Raw genomic sequence first — 21,925 nt, 5'->3', positions numbered from 1 at the left:
GTATGCATAGGTCTGTATATATACATAGATTATTTTTTATGGACAACCATCAACATTCCTAAAAAATACAATGTCTGTAATGCTCTTTGGTGTTGTTTAAGGATCTTGGGGTATCATTATTTATCACCAGCTTTTAGTAGATCGAAGATGGTCCCTAGTTGATATTATCCAAATATTTGGTCGAAGGCATATTGAAATAATTCAGACTATTTACTGAGTGTGTTAGATTGTTTTCATAATGTAGACCTAGGCGTTTTAGGTTCACTGATCTTCAATAGGCTTGAGTCTTAGAATCTTTGAGAAAATTTTAATCCACTATGTTTTCAGTTGAGCTAATGGCTAACCTGATCTTTTCCCTTGGGGCCAAAGCAGGTGTTTCATTTGAAGCTTTGATTGTTTGTTGTGATATTGATGAACGCTTAGTGCATGTGTCTTTCCAGAGATCTAACCCCTCACTACGCATTCGGCCACTTCTTAACAAATTGTCCAAATTCAAGGAAAACACTGTGAGGAGGGAAACCCAGGCTTACACGGGTATGAAAAGTCTCAGATTTTAACAAATCTGAAACTAAATACAAAAGGTGTTACATTCTGTTTTACAGTAACCCTAGCACACCGAACATGTTTATCTTTTTATGTAGCCCAGGTAAGCTAAAAAGTCCCAGCAATTTTCCTGTTATCCTCTACAAACCCCTAAATTTGATATGACCAGAGAACAAGTGTTTCAACTCTTTGTCTCCATAACCTCCTTTTTTCATACGCTGTTATCATTAAACACTTCTGAAGACAGGCCTCTGAAAAGTGAATTGTGGCCTTTCCATGCTTAATTTGTTTCTTAATTGTGCATGATTTTTTAATGCCCATAAAATAATATTTATAGCCATAACATTTCAAAGACATCCTTTCTCTGAAAAGGGGAGTTAGATTTATTTCCAGATGTTTCTACCAAACATTTTCTTTTTTTCTTCCCATCACCCTACACTCCCAGTTTCATGGTTGTGATTATTGGGGCAAAGCTCCATAGCAAAAATTCATCAGCTGATTCCTTCCACCCACAGAATCCACATTTTTCAGGGCTCAATTTGAGACATAATGAAAGTCTACTTTGCATAATTATCATGTGAGACTATCTATAATTAAATGATGAAATGTGGTTTTGCTCCAGTGTATAGACAAGGCTTTATGTGAACTAAAATCACAGAAGTTTTATTTCTTTGCTTTAACTTTCATTTGGTGTTGGGAACGGGGGTGTAATATAAACAAGCAATTCATTTCCAACACAGTTTAAGTCCCCGTGGGAACCTTTTTAATTTTCGGGAGAGAAGGCAATTTCTTGAATTGAGGAATAACTGGAAACTTGAAAATGATTGCCTCTTCAACATTAATAGATATTACTCTCAAACTTTAGAATGTGCTTATCATCAGCATTAAATTTTGAGTTTTGCCTTGAAAATGTTTTTTTAAAGCTTTTATGATAACTTTGGAAATACCTATACAAAAAGGCCCGTTATTCATCAGGCAGCTCTAAGCCCTGAAATGAACCTTGCCCAAGTTTCTAACCCTGGTTCGTCATCTCGTTTTATAGTCTTTCTGTTTCTTCTGACCAGATAAAAACAATGCTGACCATCCAAAGTTGAAAATTAAAACAATGATTCGAAGACTTCATGTGGGGAGTAATATCTCTGGAATTCTTTGGGAAACATCATGATATATTATCAAATTAAATTTAAAGTAACTGAATAGGGGAGTTTTGCTAAGTTATATCTGCATTTTCCAAGGATGCTTTACACATCAACTGTATCCCATACACAATGGAAGAGACTGAAATTAGAGACATTACACAGCTTTCAAGGAGTTTGGAACCTAGTAGTATTTACCAAAACAAATACTGGAATAAACCTTAAATTCAGGTACATTTTGGTCTTGACCATTCCTGTCATGACGTTTGGGAAAAGGCTACCAATTGTTTAGTATTAGTAGAGCATTTCTGCTCTTGACATGACTTTAAGAATCAAAGAAGAGAAGTCCTCCTAGGAGCTGAAAGGTAAATGTAGGTGTTTGGCTTCAATATCTCTCTAATGGTAATTTTTAAAATCTTCCTCTATGGTTTTTGTAATATGATGATTTCATATGTACATTTGGATCTGGGCTCAGCAGACTGTGGCTCCTGCGTCAAAGATGGCCCTTTACTTGTTTTTGTAAGTAAAGTTTTATTGTAACACAGTCCTGTTCATTCCTTATACATTTGTTTATGGCAGGTTTTGTGCTACAACAGCAAAGTTGACTATTTGTGATCAAGACCATATGACCGAAAAGTCTAAAATAGTTGCCACCTGGCCCCTTACAGAAAACTACCTGCCAACTTCTGTTCTGAATATTATGCTTGAACTGGTAATTTCTAAGATTACCAATTTCAGACCTTATCTGCTGTTGCTCGCTCTGCCAGATAAAACCTAGATGAGTGGCACCATTCCCTACCTCTCCTAATGCTCCTTTTTTCTCCGGGTAGTTCAGTTACTGCCACTTTACAATTCTAATTGATAGATCACACCTTTGTTTCTTTTTCCTTCTACTATAAGCAACATGTCCTAATACTAGTAATTTCCACTCAGTGAGGTGAAAATACAATTCTGGCGCCCTTGCTGGCTTCTCCTTACCCTCTTCTTTCCCATGTTTTGTTTTGCATGTTTTATCTTTAATATCACAAAAGTTGAAAGCTTTTACAGTTGCCTGGTAATCATTACAGAGTCTTTGGGGCCCTACCTATAGGTTGGTTCTAAATTTTCAAGCTCACTGAAGAGTTTTAATTTTTATTAATAAAAAAGAGTATTCATTGTATTACTAATTAGTGCTGGTTATATTGCCACTACTTTAAAATTTTTGTTTTTCTAGCAGGTTCTGTGTTTTCATGTTCCCCCTTGCATGTTCTGTCTTGAACACTTTTGTGCCCATCTATGGAAGCACCTTCTTTCCCAAGCCTGTCCCTCCTGAATGCCTCCTCCTGTTCTAATCTTGACTGCTGACTTCCTGAGCCACCAGCAAAATGTCATCTTGGGACTTTGCTGCCTTGTTGCCTGTGTTGGAGCCAAGGTTATCTTGATCTCATGCCTTTCTCTCTCTTGATTTGATTGGAGCCCATCCTCTGATCATTTTCTTAGAGAAGATGTGTGGGAAGTAAACCTTCTAGATCTTTGCATTTCTGGACCTGTCTTTGTTTTGCCCTCACACTTGACGTAGAAATCTGGGTTGAAAATTATTTTTCCGGGAAGGTTTTGATTCCGACTGCGTTGCCACCAGTCCTGCACTGAGATAATGCTCTGATTCACATTCCTTCATCCTCAAAGTATCTTTTCTTCTTGTAGCTTTAAAGATCATTTCTTTATACTTGGTGTGTTAAAATTTCGTTATGATGCATCCAGGTGGAAAAGTACTTTTATGGTCAGGCTAAAGGCTCTTCAGCTAAGTTCTCTGGGTCCTTCAGCGCAAAGACTGTTCAGAATCATTTCTTTGGTGATTCCTTTCTCCCTGTTGTTTGCACTTTTTGGTTTTAGAAATTCTTACCAATTTTGTATTAGCTTTCCTGAATTGATCATATGTAATCTTCTTTGGTTTCCTTTATATTTCTAACACCTTGTCTTGTTATTCAGATGTCTGAAGGGTTTTTTAAAAATGTATCCTTCAAGCTTTCTGTTGAATTCAATATGAAAGTATATATTTACTTTTCAAGAGCACTTTCTCGTTCTCGTATTCCCTCCGTATTTCTGTTTTCGATAGAGTGCCACAGTGGGCATCCTTGGGTACACGGCTCTCCCCAGCTATCTTATAGGATACAGGCCTAGAACCAATACTGCTGAGACACATAATATGTGCATGTAAATTCTGGAAGCTCATGAGGGCCCTTCAGAAACAGGTTGCACCAGCTTACATTTTTACTTCAAGGGGGGAAAAGTGGCATATCAGTATTTCACTTTGCATTTCTCAATGAGAAGGAGGGACTTTCAGAACATTATTAGCCATTTGTATTATTTTCATCTATGTCCCTGATCATATAAGTCACCATTTTTTACTGGATTATCTTTGGTTTTTGAATTGTACAAACTCTTTATTTATTACGTATTCATACATTTGTCCATTGTCTACGTTGCACACATCTTCCAGCATTTTCTCTTATAACTTGGCTTATGCTTTTGCCCTCTTAAATTACTATGGAGTTGAACCTATTTGTCTTTTCCTTTGTAGCTTTTAGATTTCACATTATACTTGGAAATTCCCTTCCTGCCACAAGACTCTAGATGTATTCTGTAGTATGTTAAGAAGGAAAACAACAATAATAACAACAACAAAATTCAACTGAGTAAATTTGAAGATCTAATTGGCCTTATTCAGTGACTCATGGATCAGGCAGCACTCCATCCACCAAATAGAAAGGAACTCCAAAGAACTGCACAAAATGAAAGGCTTTTATGGAAAGAAGGGGGCAGGAAAAAGAAATTTCTAGCAAAGAGTAGGTTGTTGCAGACAAAGCTTCCTTCCTAAGGCAGGGTCTATGAGATAGATTATCCCCACTAGTGCTGATCGGGTAATTTCAAATTGAGTGCAAAGGTTACAATCCTGGAAGAGGCTGGAACTGCAATAAGGTTCTGTATTCAGTCTTGGTTTGCTGATCTGGGGCTTAGCACAAGTGACTCCATTTTGAGTTTGTTGTTTCTTTTTTTAAGAAGTATTTTATTCTAGTACTTTCTTTTTTTTTTTAAAAGATTTTATTTGTTTACTTGAAAGACAGAGATCACAAGTAGGCAGAGAGGCAGGCAGAGAGAGAGGAAGGGAAGCAGGCTTCCTGCTGAGCAGAGAGCCGGACATGGGGCTTGATCCCAGGACCCTGGGATCACGACCTGAGCTGAAGGCAGAGGCTTTAACCCACTGAGCCACCCAGGCGCCCCTCTAGTACTTTCATAACTTAAATGTGGCCACTCAGCTCCTTTGCCCTCAAGTATAAATGGTGAAAATATTACCCAGCTAGTAGGTTTGTTGTGAGAATGAATGTGACAATGCAAGTGTATCGTCAACAGAAGTACTTGGCAAGCTCGGGCCTGTTCGCAGTATCTGCTGCTTTTATGGTAATGATTCTTTTTTTTTCAGGGCCTAGCTCAATGCCTGATTAAAAGACTGATGTAAAAAGTAAATGAATAAGTATAAAGTTTTGAAGGGAAGGGCAACTCCCTGTGATGAAGAGAGAAGAGCAGGAAGTTCTAATGCCCTTTCGTAAAGGTGAAGAAGGATTGAGGCAAAATCTCTCAGTTTCGTCCTTTGTCTTTGATTTGTTTACCCCCATGATTTATGTGGCCCAGAATATAAGTGTCACACTAATAAAAGCTGAAAATACTTTTTAGCCCTTAAATTGAGTTAAATGAATGTTATTGTAACAAGTTAATTAGGCATACATAAAATTGCTAAATATGTCATTGAAGATGCCTGTCTTTCATGTTTTGTTAAACATCAATTATGATCATAAGAAATCTGCATCTTGTAGAATGGATACTGCTGATACATGTTAATTATTTTTTAAAATAATTGAGTTCTTTTAAAGTTTCCATATGCAGGGATGCCTGGGTGGCTCAGTCAGTTAAGCATCTGCCTTCAGCTCATATGATCCCCAAGTCCTGGGACAGAGCCCCGCATCGGGCTCCTTACTCAGCGGGGAGCCTGCTTCTCCTTCTGCCTGCTGGTCCCCCTACTCATACTCACTCTCTCTCTTTTTCTGCCTCTGACAAATAAATGAATAAATAAAATCTTAAAAAAATTTTTTTTTAATTTTAAGTTTCAGTATGCTTTTAAGTGCGCATGTCCTCTCAAGGTTTGAGCTATTCTGAGTTTATCCAAATGAATTTTTTTTTAATCCAAATGAATCTTAATGATAGGAAATGAAGTAAAATTTTTCCCGAAGTTCCCTTAATAAGACGAAAGGCAAATGGAAATTGCTATAGCCAAGGGTCCATAAAAGATACTTGGTTTACACTCCAGATGTTCAGGTGGTAATTTTTTCAAGTCTCGTCAGATGCAATCTGTGTTGGATCAGCACGATAAAATAAAATAAAACAATGAAAAGCGGTTTCCTTTGTCCTGTCATTGATGGTACACCAGTTCTCAACAGGGCGATATACACTAGAGGCTGAGCTGTGTGCCTCTAATCTGTATGTTTTTCAATCCTTGAGACTGTCCTGGGTTCGTGCTAAAATAATGACAACTGTTGTATCCAAGCCATGAAGTTGTTTATCATCAAGAATTGCTGTTGCCTCCCTTCCATGCTTCTCCATCTGGAAACTCAGATTCTCAAGATGGTCCCAGGGAAGCAGGTGGTACATCAGAGGTTGTCACCGAGGCAAGCTGTGAGCAGGCATGGCTGCAGAGTACCAGCTATAAGGAGGCTGGCTGTCTCTTCCGTCTCTTGAGCTCCCTCCTTGGATGTCTCCCACTGACCCAATGCTTTGCACCAGAATCCCCTGGAATGGCCTTTAAAAGCACAGCTTCCTGGCTAATGCTACATTAATTAATGGGATGAATTGAAGTGTGATTTAGGTTATCAGCTGAATTGTGTCTGAAAAATGAAAGCATTTTAAGCAAATAGCATTAAAGTAGACATGGAAAATATCAGAGTATTGTTGTACTTTCTTTAATTATTTTGTTTCATAGTTTTGTTTTATTTTTTTAAGATTTTATTTATTTATTTGACACAGAGAGAGAGAGAGAACAAGTAGGCAGAGAGGCAGGTAGAGGGGGAGGGGGAAGCAGGCTCCCTGCTGAGCAGAGAGCCCGATGCAGGGCTTGATCTCAGGACTCTGAGATGACCTGAGCCAAAGGCAGAGGCTTAACCCACTGAGCCACCCAGGTACCCCCATAGTTTTGTTCTAAAATGGAGCCCAGTGTTAGGATAGTCATTGTCTTGGAAGATAGTGGCCATTCTCTCAGTGACGATTCTCTTCTTCCTGCTGAAATTGATCACCCTCCCTCTTGATTGGAATCAGAACAAGGAAATCATCTGGTTTCTTCCCAGTCCACTTTTCCTCTTGCTCGCCAACTCCTCTAGTCTGCTGGGTGCACCTTTCAAACCTTAGGACTACCTACCAAGTGTCATGGGAGGACCACTGGCGTGCTCGGAAGATCCCTACCTCTGGGTCCTATCCAATAGCTCAGAAGTCAGGGTTGACAATTACAAGGTTGGGCTTACTGCTACATCCTTTTCTAACATGGTTATTCCAATGTAGTCTCCAGGAAGAGATATGCCTCGTGGTATCCGAAATGTTGTATAGCCTCGGCTCAAATTCAATTCACACTGACTTACACTTACCCAAATGGCACACTGTTTATACAGATTACTGTCAAGCATATGATTCTGAGCGTTTATTGTGTGGCTACCTTCCTATATTACCTGTCTTTGAAATGAGTAATCACCAATAAATCTCAATCTCAGGTTCCTTAGGAGTCATGCCTATCTGGCTTGATGGTATGAGGTGAGGTTGAGAACTACCAGCTCTGCTGAGCCCCTCAATCAACCTAAGGATGTGACTTGATTATTATTGCCTCTGACACATTAGAGTGTCGTTAACATAAAAGTCATCTCTTAAACACATTGAACTGAACTCAATTAATGTAATTGATTACCAGCCTAGCTGTAGGGATTTTGCAGCGTTAGGGAAACTGACAAACATTTTTGCCCTTTTAGATCCTACAATTAGATTCACAAGGCACAGTCAATAAGCATTCTGCAGGCGCTGAATTCATCATCTTTAACGATGATAAAAATCTGGGTAGATGAGCTGGCTGTTGATAAAGACTAATTGTTGAAATGGTTTTCAATAGTGGTATTGACAAATAGAACTAAGTCCTTGAAAGATGAAGTTGATCATGAATTAATGGACCCTCTTCTGGACATGAATTTGTACCAGCCCTAATAGGTCCTTCATTTATTGCATCTCATTTGCTAAAGCTGAAGGCATGACGAGAAAAATGTATCTGTCTGGGTTCTGTTTAAACTGTGTAGTCCTTTGAACTATAACCCTCGAAATGAATATTACTGATTCATAAGTAAAATTAATAGTGTGTGCATTCAAGTTAATATTTAAGAACTGTATTAACCTTCTTTTCTAAGATATTCTACTTTCATCTCCTAGAACGTGGAGAGAATTTCAGGATTTTTCTTTTCCCAACCCAGTGTATCCCAGCTCCTATGCAAGTGGTAGATTTTAGAGCCTCCGACCTTTGCAGGAAGGATGTACTCTTGCTTACATAAAGGGTCTGGGGGTGGTATAGGGCAGCCTTCTAACATGGCTAATGGTTTTCTTCTTTAACCTCATTTGTCCTTGATACCGCTCGCTCTCCTAAACATTCTCCCTTATTACCCAGCAAGTAACACGTACAGTTGTCCCAAACACCAGTCTCTTTAATGTCTCTGTGGCTTTGCCTGCTCTTCCCTTGGATTGGAATGTAATTTCCTTCCTTATCCACCTGGTATTTACCTCCTCATATCTCTAGACTCTTTTCATGGTCATCTTCTCTGTGAGGTCCTTCCTGGTCCCCCTGACTGTCCTTGGCGTAGGCTGACTACCCCCATGAAATGTGCCCCCAGAGTATGGCGTATATCCTTCCTTGGCACCTGCCTCCAGCAATCTGTTGGACTCAGATGTTTTTATCTGTAGCTCCTCCTGCTGGACTGGAATTTCCTTCAGGGCATAGAACCATGGAGAACTTCACAGTCCATTGAACTACAACTTTTTTCAATAAAGGAATGAATGTATGAGTAGACCAATGGCAGGGAAACTATTCTCTCAAGACCATTCTACCTCTCTTCCCTCTGCCTGGGATCTTCTCCATGGCTAGCCTCCCAGCTGAATTCCTCACTTCATCCAGGTCTCAAAAGTTACCTCCTCGGAGAGGCCTCCGCTCCCGTCCCTTGCAACCCATCCACCCCCTTTCACACTCGATCCTGCTGTATTTTTTTTTTTTTTACGTAAAATCATATCAGCCACCAATAATATGAGATATGGTTTATGTTTGATTTTTATCACCTCCGTCTCTCCACTAGAAGAGTGGCCAGCAAACCTTTTTTTGTAAAGGACCAGGTAGGAAATATTTCAGGCTTTGTGGGCCAGAAAGCTTCTGTTACCATTAGAACTGCTGCCTTGGTAGCGTGAGAACAACCACAGTATATAAATAGAAGGGCATGGCTTTGCTCCAATAAAGCATTATTTATTAAAGCAGCCAGAGGCCAGATTTGGCCCATGGGCTACAGTTTGCTGCCACCTGAGCTAGAAGAGAAGCTTGTAGGTCTGAATCACAGTCATATCCGGGTACCAGACACAGAGAAAGGTTCCACGAAATAGTTGTTGAATTAAATAACAGAAGAGCCTGATTTTGACTGAATTTGCAAAGTCAGTGGCTGTTGGCCTGGGAGGAAAGGATAGACAAAAATCTTCCGGCTAGCCTGTTGATTCCTCTAAGTCATGAAAATGGCTGGTAAGTGGGTAATACTGACCAAAGATAGAAGTTTACTGAGAACTTCTACAGAGACAACCAGAGAAAATGCTTCAGTTAGGACAAAAGGAGATTGCTTTTCATTTAAATTAGGCAGTTAGAAATGAATTCTATAGCAGTCAATCCAGGAAGCTAAAGTCTTCATTGTATTTAAAGGTTTATATGTGGAAAATGCATTGCATCCAGAAAAAAGTATTTATTTAATAGGTATTTGGGATTTGTTTATGCTTTAAGAACTGTTGGTGTAAATATAGGTATGGTTGATGTATTATAAATAGACATTAATTGAATAATTGATCTCAGTATTGCTCTCAGTGCAGAAATGCTTATTGCTCTTGGCTAAGCATTAGAACAGAAGTTCTAATCCTATTTTTCCATTGGAGTCTGGATGAGGACGTTCCTCATCAGTGTCATTGCCAAGGGTGTGATTCCTAGGACTCAGCAGGTGTCTACATTGGAGAGAGGGATGGTGTGGTTGAATCCTGGCAGAGAGAATGGATAGATGGAGGCACAGATAAAGAAATCAGTGAGTCCCACTGAGGCACCCAGGGACTACCGACTAGTAGCACCTGGGACAGCACCACTACATGCTGTCGCCTGCAGGGACTGAAGCACCCATCTCACAGAGCGGGCAGAGAAGGAAGCAGGCCTGGATCTGGGACCTCAGGCAGAGCGGTTGAGTTCGTGTGCATGGAGCTTAAAAGAGGGGAAAATGAAGCAAACAAACAAAACTCAAAGCAGGAAAGGTGTGGAACCTTGGGCTGTAACGTAGTTCGATATCTAAGGAAACTGAATTTACTCTAGGTAGGGGCTAAGAACAATTATTTTAATGCAGAAAAGATTAGGAGATCACAATTTCTTTTTTAATTTTTAAAGATTTTATTTATTTGAGAGAGAGCAGAAGCAGGGGAAGGGACAAAGGGAGAGGGAGAAGCAGGCTCCCTGCTGAGCAGGGAGCCCCCAATGCGGGGCTCAATCCCAGGACCCTGAGATCTTGACCTGAGCTGAAGGCAGATGCTTAACTGACTGAGCCACCTAGGCGCCCCAGGAGACCACAATTTCTTGATTAAAATAGAACCGTTAGCTGAAACCTTTAATTCTGTGATTTCTTTGCCAACTTCTTTTAACTTCTGTCAGACATTCTCAGTCATCAGGGGCGCCTGGGTGGCTCAGTCGGTTAAGCATCCAGCTCGTGATTTTGGCTCAGGTCTTGATCTCTGGGTCATGAGATCAAGCTCCTGCACGGGGCTCTGTGCTCAGCGGGGAGTGCCCTTGAGATGTTCCCCCTCTCCTGCCCCTTCCCCACTCACATGCTCGTTCTCTCTCCCTCTCTCTCTCAAATAAATAAATAAAACCTTTAAAAAAAAAGGAAAAGTTCTTGGTCATCAAGGGACCCTTACCGCCTAATCACTTTTTCAAATCCTTTGTATAAAGATTATAAAATCTTGAAATTTACTAAGTGTGGCTAATCATCTCTCTAAAAGTATGTCCTTTTTAAAAATCAGTTCATGTTTTTTTTTAAATATCTCCACACTGTATTTAATTTTTTTTCATAAACTCTACACCCAACGTGGGGCTTGAACTCACAACCCCGAGATCAAGAGTCACCTGCTCTGTCAACTAAGCCGGCCGCATGCCCCCAATCAGTTCATGTTTTTCAATATTATCTTAGGTCATGGTTTCGCACAACTCATAGTTGGAATTTACAAACCCATGGGATTGTTTTCACTTTCCAAATATAAAACTATAATAGAAATTTTCAAAGAATACACATTAATCACAAAGATCTATACAGCAGCCCCTGGGGGTGGGGGAGGGGCACCCCCTGCATCTTCAACCCTCTGCTTCCCCCATCTCCTGCTCTAAAGTGTGGATAGACTCCAATTTGATGCAAACAAATTTTCAGGCCTAAAGTGATGATTTTAACAGTTTGAGAAAGGCTTCACTCGTTGTTATCAAGTCTTTTGTTCAAAAGTGGATTTTCGTGTAGGTACAAAAAAATAAGGGTAATCATTCAAGATGGAATGGTCTGCCCTGCCCTGCCCTGCCCTGCCCTGCCCTGTAATTCGTTATGCTCTGTAAACGACTGATACCAATTGAAACTTAGAAAGATTTGGAGTGGTTAGGTTTCCAACCTCTAAAGGTTCAGTCTTTTGGAGCCCAAAGTAGGAACACGTGTAATAACCATCAATTTGTCTGACCCAAACCTGGGGCCACTCTGTTTCATCTCGCTTGCTGGGATTCACAAGGATTAGACAAGCAGAATGAAATGTACCATTTCCCATCAGCATGTTAACTTCATTTGTAGGTTTCTAAACTTGATTCAGAATAGATTGGAACGTGAGAGCTGGGCTTTTTTTAAGAGCTGTGCTGAGCTTTGTAATATCCATGATTCTGTCTGTCATGTTTGCGTATGTTAAACACTTTTTGGGCTCACACCATAAATCAGATTATACAGAACAGAAATCTCCACATTTTTTGCTTTTGTACTCCATTCCCATTATAGATTTTATTTATTTATTTCAGAGAGAGAGAGATAAGAACACAGGCATGAGTGGGGGCGGGGCAGGGAGAAGGCAGAGGGAAAAGCAGACTTCCTGCTGAGCAGAGATCCCGATGCGGGGCTCGCTTCCAGGACCCTGGGACCATGACCAGAGCCAAAGGTTGACGCTTAACCTTAACCGTCTGAGCCACCCAGGCGCCCTCTATTCCTATTACCAAAAAAGGCTTTGAACATGTAAACTCCGAATATGTGTTAATTTATATGTAATTTATATGTACACCCACGCCACTGTAAAGAGTATGTTATGGAAAGCATGAAGCACATGTGAAAAAGGTATTAAAATGGAATGTTAACATGAGATGAGATGAAGACGGGGTATATTTTTTAATCACTTGTAAACAACGCTGTTTTTGCTGCATTCCAAATTCTGTAATATTTTCATGACAGCAGCGTGATTGAGGATGCTTATTTATTTTTGAGCACCGTCGTTTACCACGTCGTTGAATAAAAATTTGAGGGTCTGGGGCGCCTGGGTGGCTCAGTGGGTTAAGCCTCTGCCTTCGGCTCAGGTCATGATCCCGGGGTCCTGGGATCGAGCCCCACATCGGGCTCTCTGCTCAGCGGGGAGCCTGCTTCCCCCCCACCCCCGCCTGCCTCTCTGTCTACTTGTGATCTGACTGTCAAATAAATAAATCAAAAAAAAAATTGAGGGTCTGTTTGCAAGTTCCGCTTATGGCTTTACTTGGTTTCACTCACTGTCATCGGAAGCAGAAACCTATCAAGAGGCAACAGGACAGAACGTCTCACCAGCTTGCTTACTGTTTTCCATTCTCATCTCTGCAAGTCAGTTTGCCGAGATTCGGCCAGAAAGCTTCCACGTTCCTTGTTGTCCCTCAGCTGTTCTCACAAACCAAATGGGAGATGTTACATGGTATTATATTTAACAAATGAGTTCGCACGCCACTGAAATGCTTCACTTGAGGATTTTTGAAAGGGTTGGAAAAATTAATTTCCAGGTTTTCAAAGGCTGCTGTTTTTATAGATATGTATTTGCATAATTTTCAATAAAACAAGCACATAATGGTAGCATCATTTTTAAACATCTGTTTCCCTGCATTCTTAACACACACCCAGATTTCTTTTAAAATTGAAGTTATTTTCTCCTTCATTATTCTGATAGCTCCTTTACTCCGAAGAGACAACCTCTGAAGGACAGAAGATTTAAAGGCTTTGGTTCAAAACCAACCATTTTATTGACATGCTAAAGCACTTCGGTTTCTTTGGTTCCTTGGCTTGCGTTCAGTTCTTTCCAGAGGGCAGGCATCTCTAAATGTACCTGGAAGCCTTGTTTGTTCCAGTTGGAGCATCGACTCCGCCAGTTTATAGTTTTCTCTGTTTGTGCCAGGATCAGAGCATCCTAAGAATTGTCATTTTCTAATAGGGTCTGGTATCCTGTCGGCTCGGCAACAGTGTTTTTCTTGTTCAAAGTGTTCTTCTTTACGATCATACAAAATTCAGAGTTCTCTTTGTTGAATTCTTTAAAATGGACTGTTGAGATATCCTTATTGAATGGCATTAAATCTGTAAATTAGCTTAAAGAGAGCCGAGATTTTCAAATTTAGTCTACCCATTAGGAAGTCCCATTTATTTCAAACCCTCATAAAATTCTCCAGGATTCTTCTAAACAGTTTGTGTCTTCTCAGTTAAGCATTCGGGATTCTGTTAGCTTCGCGAGTACTGTGTAAGCTTCCAAGCTTGACTAAACAGTTGGATATCTTTAAATGCTCCTGCCGTGTTGTGGAATTGAGTGACAGTGGCCTGTGGAATTGATTAGTGAAGGTTGAGCTCTTCTGAACCCACAGTATGAATATTCATGAAGGCAGAAAGCATGAGACCCAGTATGTTATGTGAGCTGGAAATACATTATGAACAGTTATTTACTTTTATATTAAATTTAACTCCTCTTCAGTGGTGGCGTATGGTTGAGCCTTTTTGATCCCTGAGGTCAGAGGCTTGCCCAGATTTGCTTTAAAAAAATGGGTTTTGAGTGTAAAAATCCATAGATTGTGAAAGGGGTAGAATGCCCTGGATGTTCTCGATTCAGGGGAGTTTCGATCCGTATTAGCAGGAGTTCCCAGATCTCCTAGCATGATGTCACTGCTCAGGATGGTTTATCTCCAGGCTTAGTCACTGCTCTTCCCGTTCTCCTCTCTCCTTCCTCTCAGAGCTTCTGTTTACTCGCAGTTTCTGTTCTCTCACACAGCACATAGTAGTCATGTGTTGAAAGAAGATCAAGAAAATCACGTGTGAATATCATATTACACTCCTGCTGGTTGGCAATTCGAACATAATCACATCAATACTCAAACGTCCTCTGGATGTGTGCCAAGTTGAGATCTGAGTAGACCTCTCTGGTCTTCAGTGCACGGTCCTGCTCTAAGGTACCTTGCCCAAGACTGAGGAGGTCCCTGAAGTTCACGGGCTGCCATTTCTTTAGACCCAACCTGTGGATCTTGGTGTTTTGCTAGACATAGCACCAATACCCGAAGTTTCTGCCACCTCACAGGACCGTTTGCCGTTGCCTCTTGAGCGGAGTTGCTCAGGGATGGTCACCAGCCTGTCTTCTTCACTAGACCACGTAGAGGAACAAACTCAATGAGAAGCCAGCAAACACTTTTTTCAGGATGTCACTTTGGTACACACACATCACTGTAATCTGGACCTGTTGAAAACCTATCCTGTGGTCTCATCTACTTCCGGAGCTCCCTCAGTTGTCATCTGTTGACTTGAATAACCCATACTTCTGAGTTGTTGTGGTTTTTTTTTTTTTTTCCTTCCTTCTTCTTGTTCTAGGGAATTCTGGTTTGCCTAACTTAGAACTTTTGTTCAGAACTTTTCTTATTAGGCTCCCTCACAGGCCACAGGAGGGCTTAGGAATTTTTACCCTTGCACTGCTACCCATGTGCAATCAGGGGTATGAGAAAGTCATAAAGAAGAGATTATAGCGTTCCTGTGGATGTCATGTCAACTGCGATAATGAGGCGGGGATTAGGGACAGTTTCCTTTGGAAGTGTCTGTCGTGTTTGTGAAATGTTAACATCCGGTCATAATTGGTGTGGACAATAGGGTTGGTAGAATCCACGGCGAACTCTGGAATTCCAGGGGTTTTAACCAATAGAAATCACTGTGTAATGATTATATGAGTGAGCTTTTGGTGCCTAACAAGCATCTCCCAAATTCGGTGTCACGCCGTCATTACTTACTAGCTCGTATTTGGCCAGCTGCTCTAGGCTGGGGGTGCTGGGAAGCTCCGCTCCACTTGGCTCCTTCCTGAGCTGCCAGCTCTGGTTTGTTCCACGTGCGTGGTGACAATAAAGGAGCAAGAGCACAAGACCAGCTACAAAGGTGTTTTTTGTTTGTCACACCTGGGCTCCGCCGTGTGCCCGCTTTGCGCAGTGAGGTGTTAGCCGAGTCAAGGGACAGCGAAATGTGCACTGCGTGCAGTGGGAGGCTCTGAAAGGCATGTGGCGTAGGGTGACCAGTCACATCCTGGGCTGCAAATGAAGAATAATTTAGTCGATCACAGAGACCAGTACTAGCGAGGTGAGCATGGAATATCTTGATGCGTAATGCTATCACGTGATCCCAGCAAAGTCACACTGACAGTGGCCTTCTCGAGTAAAACTTGGGCACATCTGCTCATTCATACTTCTTTTCATTCCAGTCTTACCTACCCATGTGTCCGACCTGCCACCATGTTCCTACAGTTTTTAATTTTACAACACAAGTAATAACTTCCAAATTTAGTTTTTCCCACCAGGATCTTTCCTTTCCGCACATATTCCATAAAAGGACGTCACTGTCTCTAATAAGTGCATATAAAAATGGAATCACTTTGGGTTTTCTTATAGCATTCTATCTACCAGTCAAAGTAAGTTCTTGTGATATGCTGAGTGTATCCGTCTTTGACTTCTGTGGAGGAAGAAAGTCTCCCAACATATTAGGAAAGCCCTTTCCTTTTGTTATGGGGGTGGGGGTTGGACAGCAAGATCACCATCATTCCTTTAAAATGAATCTGTCAGGAACAGGGTGATTATTCATTGAATCTCAGTGGGCACGTTTTCCATCTCAATTAACAGAGCCTGGATTTTTAGGTCTCTGATTCCTGGCCTGTGTGTGTGTGTGTGTGTGTGTGTGTGTGTGTGTGTGTGTTGCAGAAGGTTGGGGGCTGGGACTGGAAGGTTGTGGAGCTCATCAGTTGTCTTCTGCAGCGTTAGCATGAGAATTCACTGAAGCATGTCGAGCAGGTAAAAAAGATGTTGCTTTCTCAGCTCATTGTGAAAGGACTCAAGCATCTTTATGAAAAATACTGCAAGGTGAGAGCCAAAAACATGCTTACCTTAATCCAAACCACCAAATGATGTTTCATGGGGGCACATTTTTGTATAGAGCCGTTCCTGCTGGAAAAAAGACAGGTTGATTATTTTTAGATAATTTATTCTGAAAATACCACCTGTTGCACAAGAATTATAATGCCATTGGAAGGTTATCCTCAAGTGCAAACAAAACAAGAAGAATGCAACATCAGAAACAAAAATGAAAATGCTACAGCAAACACCGACCACAAAATACACGTTCGGTTGTGGGTCTCAATGTTACTTGGGCGGGGAAAGAACAATGAAGGGATGTAGACCGATGTCACACTCTCTGTGGGCACAGCTGGTGGCAGCATCTCCATCTCCTCTGTCCCTTAGAACTTGAGTGGTGCTTCTCATTTTCCCCATGACGTGGGTTCCTTCCCAGCCCTGGACTGCATGTTCACTTAGAGTTCTAGAAACATGGCCAAGGAAAATTTACTGATTCAGTCCTTAGAGAGCCTGGATTTTATTTTTTCTTTTTTGGTCTGTATTCTGGCATAGGACTGCCTTGTGTGTATCAACTTATACTTGTGTTTATTGTGTCATTGCACGTGATAAGATTTTTCAAATGAAAGTTCTCAGAGCTTAGCTATGATTTGGTGAGACATTTCATCGGGCATTGGGCTGTCGACATTTGAAATGATACTGGGTTTATGTTCATATTTTAAGAGTGAATGTGTTCATAATATCTGAAATCTATTCCTTTCTATTCATTGACCTCGAGAGATGAAAATAACACATCGCTTTTTTTTTAAAAGATTTTATTTATTTATTTGACAGGCAGAGATCACAAGTAGGCAGAGAGGCAGGCAGAGAGAGAGGGGGAAGCAGGCTCCCTGCCGAGCAGAGAGCCTGATGTGGGGCTCGATCCCAGGACCTTGGGATCATGACCTGAGCCGAAGGCAGAGACTTAACCCACTGAGCCACCCAGGCGCCCCCACATTGCTTTTTTTTTTTTTTTAAAGATTTTATTTATTTATTTATTTATTTATTTGACAGAGAGAGAGAGAGAAAGAGAGGGAAAGCACAAGCAGGAGGAACAGCAGGCAGAGGGAGAAGCAGGCTCCCTGCTGAATGGGGAGCCCAATGTGGGGCTCGATCCCCGGACCCCGGGATCATGACCCGAGCCCAAGGCAGATACTTAACTGACTGAGCCACCAGGTGCCCAACACATCACTTGTTGAATGCTGATTACATGCCAGACATTTTTTTTAAAGATTTTATTTATTTATTTGACAGAGATCACAAGTAGGCAGAGAGGCAGGCAGGGCGGGGGCAAAGCAGTCTCCCCGTTGAGCACAGAGCCCGATGTGGGGCTCGATCCCAGGACCCCGAGATCATGACCTGAGCCGAAGGCAGAAACTTAACCCACTGAGCCACCCAGGCGCCCCATGCCAGGCATTTTGCTAAATGCTTCACTTCTATTCATTCATTTCATCTTTGCAGCTGTCCTAAGCCATGGTGACTGCTCATATTGCTATTACGCAGATGGAGAAACTGAGGCACAGAGTCAGGAAGTAGTTCTTACACGTCGCACTGCTAGGAAGTGGGGGCGGGAGCTGCAGGGTTGGGCTTCAGAGAGTCCAGCTACAAAATCTGCCCACAAACGACCCTATCAGTCTCACACTTGCCCTGTACTTGGGCAGGAACATTTGTGTGTTTCTTGTGGAAACCGTAAAGGGTTAGCTGTTCACAACCAAAATGGCTCCTGCGATTTACACACATCGGGACGTAAGAGTTGCACTAGATGATGTGCTGATATGTCCTTCCTCACTTCAATGTCCTCTGTGAGCAGGAAGGAGGTTTCAGAATAGGAATCCCAGCCCTGTTGAAGTGGCCTCCAAATGTGTTAAAAACCCAGCGATTTCTTGCCATCCCCGCCGCTCTCACTCTGGTCCAGGCCCCCACGTATTTTGTCAGGATGGACGCCACGGGCCCTGTAAAGCTCTCCCTGCCGCCTGCCCTGCCCAGCCTCCTCCTGTCTGTTCTCTGTAAGGGCCGCTCGCAATCACTTCTCTATTCGTAACCTTCCAAAGGCTGCCTGTTTCACTCAGCACAAAACACAAAGCCCCTCCAAGAGCCTGTGTCACACACACACACACACACAGGTCCTTTATTTACCTCTGAGTCCAGGCAGTAACACGGGGCCCTGACCTGGGTTTCACATTCTGCTGTCTTAAAGTTCTGAATTAGGTTTGGGTGACAGTGTCTGCGTTTTGATTTTGCACTGTCAGTGCAGATTATGTAGCTGGTCAAGCGTGTGACACTTAGGAGACCTGGTGTGAGTCGCACCTGGCTTACCTCTGAGAATCGTGTGACCTTGACCCAGTTACTCTTCTGTGTTTGGCGTTTGCACTGAGGAGGTCGTGGGGTCAAACTGCCGTTCCTGTGGGGTGTTCTGAAGATAAAATCGGGTAACAGATGAGTGTCAGCGTGCAACGCGTAACACGTTAGCTCTCGACGAACACTTCTCTTTTTCTGAGCCTTTCAGACTGCGAGCTGCTAAATCGAAGACGCGTCCTTTCTGAGTAAAGGGGAATTTTAAACTTTTATTTTCTTAGTCGGTGGTACATGCCTAGAGGACAGATCCTGGAGGGTTTCCATTCGTTCTTCTCAACTCTTATTAATTACACAAAAGGACCACAGAATTCGTCCTTCTCAATCTTCTTTTTTTTTCCCCATTTGAACAATATGTTGTCCACGTGGCATATAGAATAGCATCTTTCGAGGTATTTCAAAATGATCTTCTTTTCCTTATCGAACATTAGAGAACAAAAAAATTGAATGAAGTCCACGTCATTGAAATAACAGTGCCTGCATTCCTTACAGGAGGGCGCTGGTGTTCAGACTAATAGCTCTTCGCTCACAAAAGGCTACACTGGCTATAGTCTGTGAGCGAAGCCTTCATGGAGAGTCCGGGGAGTTGGGGTTTGACCCGACACTCCGGCATATGAGGCGTGGGCCCTGGGAGCCAATAAGCCACTATTGGCTTCGGCTTCCCTCCTGGGATAATGCAGATGGTAACACCGGCCTCGTTATTCCCAGATCGTTTGGTGCATCAAATACGATACTTGTGGATGCATTTTGAAAATTTTTGAATGCCATACCTATTTTGAGTTTAAATGATGTTTTTTAAAGATTTTATTTATCCATTTGACAGAGAGAGAGAGAGAAAGAGACCGCAAGTGGTGGGGAGGGGCACAGGGAGAGGAAGAAGCAGGCTCCCTGCTGAGCAGGGAGCCCATCGCGGGGCTCCACCCCAGGACCCCGGGATCATGACTGGAGCCGAAGACAGATACTTAATTCGCTGAGCCACCCAGGCGCCCCTTGAGTTTAAATTATTGATAAAACTTCTGAAGTTAGGTGTGAACAAAGAGATTCATTTAAATCAGTTGAAAATTTCTCCAGAATATAAATGCCAGGAGTTAGTTTCCCATCTTTTTTGGAAAGGGGAAATGTGTTCGACACCAGAATAACCTATCACCACCCATATGATTCCCATCCCTTCAGTTTCACGGGAGCCAGAAGCCGTAGATGCTACTTATTGAATATCCATAATCTTCTGAGCTTCTTTCTCGGCATATCAGTTATAAATCGATAGTGTTCCGCAGACAGTTCTCTCTCTACATATTCATTCAGTGATTGATCGTGAATCCGCTCTGTGACAGCGGCTGCTCTAGGCAGCGGGGATGAGTCAGTTAACAAAACAAACTTCCTGTCCTCGTGGAGCTTCCACTCTAGGAGTGTGGACAGCAAAACAATTTTTTTTAAAAAAAGTGTGTTCTATAGCTCATTAGCAAGTGATTAGTGCTATGAGTGAAAATGTAGAAGAGGAGGGTGCCTGGGTGGCTCAGTGGATTAAAGCCTCTGCCTTCCACTCGGGTCATGATCTCAGGGTCCTGGGATCGAGCCCCGCATCGGGCTCTGCTCAGTGGGGAGCATGCTCCCCGCCCACCCCCCACCTGCTTGTGATCTCTCTCTTTCTGTTAAATAAATAAATAAAATCTTTTTAAAAAATGTAGAAGAGGGTAAAGGGGTTGTGGGTGTGGGGGACCAGGCTTGCGGTGTATGTGGCTAGAGGGTCACACCTGAGCAGACCAGAGAGGGGGTAGGGGGATCCACACCCATAGAGTGGTAGGATCAGCATTTCCGCTTGGGGGAACAGCCAGTGCAATAGCCTAATGCTGAAATGGGTCTGGTGTTTTCAAGAGATTAAGGAGGGGACACAAGAAGCGTAACTGTGTGCCTTCCCACGTCTTCCCCAGGCTCTCCCAAACGGAATAGAAAGTTTGGAAAGGAGAGGGAGAATATGATTGCCAAGCCATTGCCAAACACTTACACTAACACCTTTTTTCCATTGTGTGTGCTTTTCCCACAGTCACATGACGCAGGGCATCCCATTTGACGACCCTCGGTTGGAGAGCTGCCAGATCCTCCCTCCGGCGCCTCGGAGGGTGGAGATGAGGAGGGACCCCGTACTGGGGTTTGGTTTTGTGGCCGGGAGTGAGAAGCCGGTGGTCGTTCGCTCCGTAACACCAGGTAAGCACCCAGCCCGCTCCCGGTCTCCTGGGGTCACCTACCACACCCTGCACCAGCGACTGTCACTGAGTCCCATAGGTTTCATACCATTCCACGTTGAGCTGTGGAGCCTTGTGGAGTTTTTCCAACATCGGGCTAGAGTCAGACCGCCAGAGGGACACAAAGGGCTCTGTAGACTGGGTTTCAACTGCCAAATGCATCATATCTTTTGACTTCAGAAAACACGGATCTATCATTTGTAACCATGGAAATGACCTACTTCTTAAAGTATGAATGCACATCAAAAGAGACAGGCGCTGTGCTGTATTTCGGTAAGTTCACGATTAAACTCCTTAGTGAACAAAAGCGGAAAGTGGCATGAAGTCACAGAAGGATTTTAGTCATCGGAGCGCTTGGATTGTGTTCTGAGGATGTGCTCTTCTCCCCCCACTGGCCGCGGAATATAGTTCTCTACCCCGCTGTTGCCAGGCTGGACCAGGTTGCTGACTTTGGCCAACGGCCTGTTAGCAGAGATGACACTCAGAGGCTTGACAAGTGCTTGTACTGTTGACCTTCTCTATTGGATTTCTGTCATGGGAGTGGCAGGAGAGTTTCCCTCAAGAGGCTCTTACCTTTTCAGCCCGTCTGTGCTCACCCGAAAGGCCCATAGCCCGAGAAGAAGTGACCATCAGACAGCCTACTGAATCGGACACTAGTTCGTCATCCAGTAATGGCTGACTGATCACCAATGGGACAATTCCCAGCATCCCTCAGTAGGAGCCAGTCATTAATGTCCTCTGCCTCACGCTTTCTTATTAGACTCTACAGATGTCCGACATCCACACAGTTGAAAATAATGCCCTTAGGAGGCAATTACCTGAAGTGGGCCGCCCTGGCCTTTCTAGAAACAAGGCTCTTTGACTGATTTCTTTTTTCATGATATGTATTTATGAGTTTA

The 21,925-nt window shown here is 42.6% G+C and overlaps 1 protein-coding gene across 1 annotated transcript in view; it reads left to right on the top strand.

The window, feature by feature from the left end:
• The window catches only part of LOC111157147 (FERM and PDZ domain containing 4), a 191,874-nt gene that overhangs the window by 80,902 nt on the left and 89,047 nt on the right, over positions 1 to 21,925 (top strand). The window contains exon 2 of the mRNA XM_022518407.1: positions 20,828 to 20,988. Coding sequence (XP_022374115.1) covers positions 20,828 to 20,988 — 161 coding nt within the window. The remainder of the gene's footprint in view (positions 1 to 20,827; positions 20,989 to 21,925) is intronic.

This window comes from Enhydra lutris, unplaced genomic scaffold (genome assembly GCF_002288905.1).
Source record: "Enhydra lutris kenyoni isolate GAN:26980312 unplaced genomic scaffold, ASM228890v2 scaffoldscaffold52, whole genome shotgun sequence".
Lineage (NCBI taxonomy): Eukaryota > Metazoa > Chordata > Mammalia > Carnivora > Mustelidae > Enhydra > Enhydra lutris.
The sequence above is the reverse complement of the archived record's forward strand: the minus strand, read 5'-3'. Positions and strand labels throughout refer to the sequence as shown.